At 37.6% G+C, this 7,120-nt stretch overlaps 1 protein-coding gene across 1 annotated transcript; it reads right to left on the bottom strand.

Annotated features, from left to right (window-relative positions):
* Positions 1-4,555: 4,555 nt before the first annotated feature.
* LOC142336722 (uncharacterized) lies at positions 4,556-5,461 on the bottom strand. The gene has a single exon (XM_075385664.1). The coding sequence runs from the start codon at positions 5,459-5,461 to the stop codon at positions 4,556-4,558; it is 906 nt and encodes a 301-aa protein (XP_075241779.1).
* Between the last annotated feature and the right edge of the window lie 1,659 nt (positions 5,462-7,120).

A 7,120-nucleotide genomic window follows, 5' to 3' on the forward strand; every position in this document is an offset into this window, starting at 1 on the left:
AATTGCTTAAATTCCGGAATAATACTACCAAGCTAGTTCAGTTTTCGACGTGGCCTCTCAACAATTCCTGCAGTCTCCCATCTCAAAGAAGCAATCAAATTGAAAATGACACAATTTGAAAAGTGCTTTATTACAAATGTTATACGCATGCTTTTTGATTACGAAAAGGCATTTCTTCAAATTATGGAGTGGAACATGCTGACATCAAAATTGTTGAAATGGGGCTCCATGGTAGCATCCTAATACTGTTGCAATCAGATTTTATGTGCAGCTTGCAACAAGAATAAGATGAGGAAACGATATGGGAGGAAATAAAGTAAGCAACCAGTTTTGCTCAAGGATGTAAAATACCCCTTTCTCTTTAGCTTTTTTATTGCTGATCTATACTACGAGTTAACACATGATGAATTAGTGGTCAGAAGGGTGATTGCAATGTTTTAAAGAATATGTCTCCAGAAATATTTCTGCTGCACGGTAGGCTGTTACAAGTGGCAGAAAAACTGGCGCGTCTGCACATTTTGTGAAAACAACTTTTTTATTTGATAAATTTAAGTTATTTGGGCTTTAATTTTAAAACTGTCACCAATTCACTGTTTTTTTAAACTCACAAATTGAAGTTTTCAATTACACTCTGTAAAAAACTGTCATTTAATATACGATTTGTAATTTTGTCAGTAGGATTTGACGTTCAATTCTTTTTTCTTCTTATTATTACAATTTGGGTGTTCAGGTTTTTCAGGTTTTTATCTGGTGAAAAAAAACAACCTTGGTTCCCTAAAAATTTGGGTGGGAAATGTTCTCCTTAGGGGATCATTTTTTAGCCCAATATATCCCTTAAAAACACATCTACTAAGCCCTAATTGTAATTTATGTTCCTCTAGATGTCACCCGTTTTTAATTGGGGCTATGTGATACTTGTTGTCTATGTCTTTGAAACGTCAAAGGAGCAAAAACAACTGTGTAATCAAGCTTGATTAAAGCTCTAACACACGGCTTGTTACTATTGACGGAAATATTCAGTACCAAAACACTGAATACAGAAAAAATTACCTGTTTTAGTATTTAGCAAAACTTAGCGATCCAGGCAGACAACAAAATTTTATATCAGTAGCTATCAGTAAACACCTAAAAATTGCCTGTAAAATTTTATCACAGAACAAAAATCACATAGCTGTAGCGGTGGAAGAACTTTACTTCATAGGTATTGCAGACTATTTAGCACAGAAAACGGAGTCGGAAATCACTTATCAGAAACTAACCAAAGATAGGCAGCATTGTCATTGCAGTAGACAAGTAATATTTGGAGCTGAATTCAATTGTAGAGTCTACTTCAGGACTCTCAGTGACTTCGCAGATAAACGGCTAATACGCATACGGTGCAAAACCGATAAAATGAAATGGAATTTTTTCAAAAGCGCTAAATTTCTAAAAGTTGAACGTTTCAAATCTATTTACACACATACAGATCTGAAGTTCTAGAGAGAGACCCGAATGACATTGACAGCCGAACCTACAAACGGAAGGCGGCAAATGCAAGCCAGAAATTAAAGTAAATTGGTAATCTGATAATTTAAACGAATTTCTCAAGTCTAAGCGTATATTTTTGTAACGCCGCCAAAGGTTCAAGAATAACTGGAATCAGTTTGCATTGGATCTTTAACACGCGACTTTTTAATTCTGACCAAAATTATTAGTATCAAAATCCTGCAAATACAAAATTTTATATGGTTTAATATATTAGCCAATTACAGCAGTCGAGGAAGACAACTCATTGATATATAAAAATTATTGAGAAAACACAAAAAAGCTACCTGCAAGGTTTTATCTCAGAACGATAACTATAAAACCGTAGTATTAGAATTTAACCAAACAATTATCGCAGCCTGTTTTTCTCGGAAAACGGACTTGGAATTCATTTAGCAGAAACGAAACGAAGGTATGCACAAACACAATCGGATACTCACATACAACAGTACTCACACACTGCTGAGATATGACTTCAAATTTAGATTTAAAACCACAACTTGCCGTGCTTTATTCTCTGTTTTTATGAATTATTGGGATACGCACAAGTTAAACGAACACAACAAATCAACTTTTGAATCTCAAAACGGCAAAAACGTAATCGAATTAATCTTTGTAAGCAGCAGATTTTTCAGTCAAGTCTTAACGAAACACAAACCGGTGATATACAGTGTTGAGCTAAAAGGCAAACTTCAAACATTAGCACTTAGAGGAATGAAAATACGAAAAATAGAAATGGGTAAACTGTCAAAAGCGATGAAAGAAGTGCAAAAACCTACAGCACCGAGTGAAATCAATAATTTATTCTCACATTTCACCAAGTTCATCTATGAATCAGCATTCGCCTCTACTAAAAGAAGATCACAAAAATGGTTTAATAAAGAGTTTTACGTGCTTCACAAACAACTGAAAGCTGAAAATAGACACAGGTTTTAGGTGGTATCACGTTTCCTTGAAATAAAACGAACCTTCAGAAAAAAGTGTAAATTTGACAAAAATGCATTGAATTGGCCAAGCACAATAGGTAATCGTGAAAATAGAATCTAATTTGAAAAATTCTGGGAAATCTTGAAATAAAAACAGGTGACATCTAGAGGAACAAAATTCACTATTAGGGCTTGGGAGGCGTATTTGAAAGGACTACATGGGCTAAAACAACAATCCCAGAGGGGAAAGTTTCCCAAGCCAAAAATTTGGGAAAGCATGATCATTCTTTGACCGACTGAGACTTTTTTAAGCCTAAATATGCAAATTACAATTATTGAAATCACCAAAGAACTCTTAAAACTGAAAAACGATGAAGCTGGAGGCGCAGATGGCATAACAAACCAGTGCATCAACAAAAGTTTGTGGTAATTGACTACTAGCTTTTTCATCCGTTCAATCTCTATTTTACAGGGAGTTTACTTCCAAATATCTGGAAATTATTATATATAAAACCTTTATACAAAGTGAAGGGTCAACAAACAGAAGCCAGTTCTTATAGAGGAATTAGTTTGCTATGCTGTTTGTATTGTTTATGAACGTTTACAAAATTAGTGACCAAATTTTGGACTACTACCGCCCAGACGTTACGATTTTTGACGTGACCTTTCGACAACGCTTGCAGCCTCCCGTTTGAGAAGCAATCAAAACGAACGTGACACTGTGGAAAGATCTACTCATGCTTTATTGATGGCGAAAAGGCATTTTGCTTTATTGATCGGTATCTGTTGATTTCAGGACTGGTTAGAATGGGGCTCCACAGGAATCCCTTAACAACACTGCACTCTGTACTTAGGTGCAAACTGCAACAATTATTAGATGAGGAAATGCTATTGTTGTTGTTATTGTTGGGGATTTTTTTTACTGAAGGGATTTCTCCCGATCAAAAAATTAGTCCATGTCTCTCTACGGTGTTGACAGTCACAACAGATCTGCCATGTGCAGACGTTTTCTGGTTTGTACCGCATCATGATATCATTCCACATTTGCTTTAGAATTCTGTGTTTTAGGCCGTGTTGATTTCCGAAGTCAATGCTGTGATGAAGTCTGTTGGCTATCTTTTGGGTGCAGGAGAAAAATTCGCCGCGAGATCTTTCAAGTCGTTTTTTCGTTAAGTCAGAGTAATCGTCTCTTCTCAATGTATCGGAAAAATTATCGCAAGAAACTGGTGTTGCTGAAGGAGACAATCTATCGCCTTTGCTTTTCAGTCTTTTTATTGCTTATCTATACTACGATTTGAAACGTTATGATTTAAGCGCAATTATCTATGCCGACGACCTATTACTCGGTAGCAGCAATCATTCGTATTTACAGCAAAGTTGAAACAAACTCGAATATTACTGCTCTAGAAACTACTTTAAAGTTTATATCGCAAGGACAAAAGTCTTCACATTCAGAAGAGGAGGTCTACTTTTTCTGTCAAAACAATCATCTACACTAACACTTTTTGTTATCTAGTGGTCATCTTATCAAGTTTCTTAACGCCAAGACACCACCTAAACCACTTAGTTAATAAAACCCATCAAGCGGTTGCAACGCTTAATCAAAAACTCAACTTGACGAAAACCAACTTCAATTCTGTACATCGTCTGTTCAATTCAAATGTTTTTCCAGCGCAAACCTATGGCAACATTTACACCGTTGATCTATTCGAATTAGAGACCGCAAACTAGAAGGATTTTTTTGGAAAATCTGCTGCTGGAAAAATTGGTCTGGACCACTATTTCTGCTGCATGGAAGGCTGTTACAACTGGGAGGAAAACTTGTGCGTCTGAAGATTTTGGGAAAAATCTATTTTATCTGATGATCAGATACTATATTAAGATTTATTTTTACAACTCTCACTACTCCAAAAGTTTTTTAAACTTGCAAATTTAAGTTTTGAATTACACTCTGTAAATAATTGAAATTGTTAATACCATTTGTAAATTTGTCAGTTGGATCTGACGTTCAATTCAATATCTCTCAAAGTGTTGTCTCTACATTTGTCAAGTCAAAACTGCAACGAGGGCCGTGTTCACAGCCTCTTTGCCAAAGCTCTCTTCGTCTACGTGTGAATATTGTATGACTCCAGATCAGCTTCGTATGAATTCAGGATATTCGCCTTGGCTCGGCCTTTGGGAGGAAAGGAATTTATGTGGTACAGGATGTCTTGGATGGGATGATTTCGGCGAAGTTTATGACCAAGATGGGCTGTTCTTCGTTTTGCAATGTGATCTGAAATGGGGGTTTGTCTTGTCATATGATATAATTTCTCGTTTTTGACAATTTTTGGGTAGTGTATGTCTAGGCAAGCTCTGAGTTGTCTTCTGTGGAAGGAATCTAATCCCATGGCCATCATGCCATTGCTACACCAAGTTGAACAGTTGTACAGTAGGATGGATTTAACATAGACGTCGTAAATGCACATTTTGGTTTTCACGTTTATGAATTTGTTTTTCCAGATTCTTCTGAACTTAGACATGGCGAGTTGGGCTAGATGTTTTCGCCGACTGATTTCAGCTCCCTCATCAAGATTGGTACACAGTTTCTTGATCTTGCGTAGATCTGTGTCTTTGTGGTACTGAAATATCTCTGGCTTTTGATGATTAACGCATAGGTTGTATCTGGCGAGTACATCTGCTGAAACTTTGCAGACTTCATCTGCTTCCTCCTGGATACTACAGATGAAATCAACGTCATCTGCGTACTCTAGATGACTTGTGAGGCTTGGGATGGCTTTTTTATGATAATCGTGGCCATGTAGGACGGTTACCATATCTCGGATAGGGCTGTTTGTCTGGATTTCTTTTTCCAATTCTCTCAATGCTTCGTCCAGATATACTGTAAACAGCTTTGGTGATAGGACGTCTCCTTGTGGAACTCCTTTGTTTGTGCTAAAAATTTCTCCCTGTTGCTTACCGGCTTTGACCTTTAATGTTGTGTTTGTGAGTAGAAGCCTGATTAGGCTCATGTCCCATTCTGGAACTCCTTTAGAGCGAAGAATATTGATCAGCTTGTCTCTCAGAACGTTGTCGAAGGCTTTGGACTTATCTATTCCAACGCAATATCTGTTGAAGCCTTTCGCTAGAGAACCTGCAACCAGATATTTGTGTGCTAGCGCGATGTCGCGCGTTGATCTACCACTACGGTAAGCAAATCGTGTGTTCGAGATGGAGCTTTCAGTTAATGGATTTATTCTTTGGAGTATTATTTGAGATAGGAGCTTCCTATATGATGAGAGGAGGATTACTGGTCGGTGATTTTCAGGTTTGCTTGCGTCCTTGAATGGTTTTTTGATTGGAACAGGGAAACCTTCAGTCAAGACCTTGTCTCTCCCGATGATGAGCTTGTTCATTTTTGAAGTCAGTGACAATATTTCTTATTTTTTGAGATCTTCGGCGGTCACATCATCCGGGCCTGGTGATTTCCCGTTTTTGAGCTGTTTCCTGGCAAGTTTCACCTCTTCTTGAGTCACTAGCTTTGTGAAACTTGGAGCCCAAGAAGGGTTGTTGTCCGTGGTAAAGGCCTCTTTGAAGTGTTCAGTTAGCTTCTCAATTGGTACTTCAATTTTTTTCCGTTTCCGTCTGAAAAGAATCTTTTTGATTGCTAGTGCATTATATTTAGCGTTTGCTTCATTGTGCATTATTTCGTTTGCTTCAATTAGTAGAGCTACACTCTCCAGGTGTCCAACTCTTCTTTTTACACACATACTGAGTCTGTTTCTTTGTTTTCTCAGGTTCTCTGTTTTTGATGGGTCATTCGTTTGGGACTTCTGCCGAATAAGCGTTTTCTTGTTTTTCAGTACTGTCAAAACGTGATCTACTTCAAGTGGTCTTTTTGGAGTTTTTTGCCTCGCTCAAGGTCATTTTTCCTGTGAAGGATCTTTAACACTAGTCTGTGGTCTGTGTCGACACTGAAAACATTATAACTTCCTGCGTTTATCATTGAATGTTTTCTTCGTGCTTGAAGCAGTATGTAGTCTATTTGATTATAGACCTTCTTCTTGTATATTACACCTTCCCAGGTTGTGATGTGGCAGGCTCGGTGGTGGAAGAACGTGTTCGCAGCTATTAATTGATTGTCTGAAAGAAATTGGTGAATAAAATCTCCATTCTGGTTTTTTGAGTCTCTCCCGTGTGAGCCCATGCAGTCGTCACTGTAAGCTTGCTTCCCCAATTTGGTATTGAAATCACCAGTGATAACAAAATCCATTCCTTTGAACTTATCTACAGTAGATTTCAGATCAATGTAAAACTTCTCTGCAAGGGTGTCGTCTTTCGCCACCAGTCTCATATGGGGTGCGTAAGCGTTTATCACCACCAGAAGATTCTTCCTTCTTTTCTCTTCGAAAAGCACATGTCTCGTTTCATCCGTGCGTTTCATGCCCCATTTGGATGCTTTCTTCAGAGTAAGGTACGCAATTCTTGGGGTTACTTGGTCGAAATTCACGACTTCAATGTGCTTCTTTACTTGTACGTGTTGGGTTTTGTTGGGTTTTTGTTCTGCTGAATGTCAGAAATCTGTATTCCTAGTACGTGTTGGGTTTTTGTAAGAAGAAGAAGAAGATTGAATTAAACATCAGATCACACTGACAAATTGTCCAAATTATTTACAGATTCAGAAATGAGCA

Source organism: Convolutriloba macropyga, chromosome 1 (assembly GCF_964194025.1).
Source record: "Convolutriloba macropyga chromosome 1, txConMacr16.3, whole genome shotgun sequence".
Classification (NCBI taxonomy): Eukaryota; Metazoa; Xenacoelomorpha; order Acoela; family Convolutidae; genus Convolutriloba; species Convolutriloba macropyga.

Excerpts from the sequence above, each read along its gene's own strand:
- LOC142336722 (XM_075385664.1), bottom strand. The coding sequence starts at position 5,461 with ATGAGCCTAATCAGGCTTCTACTCACAAACACAACATTAAAGGTCAAA.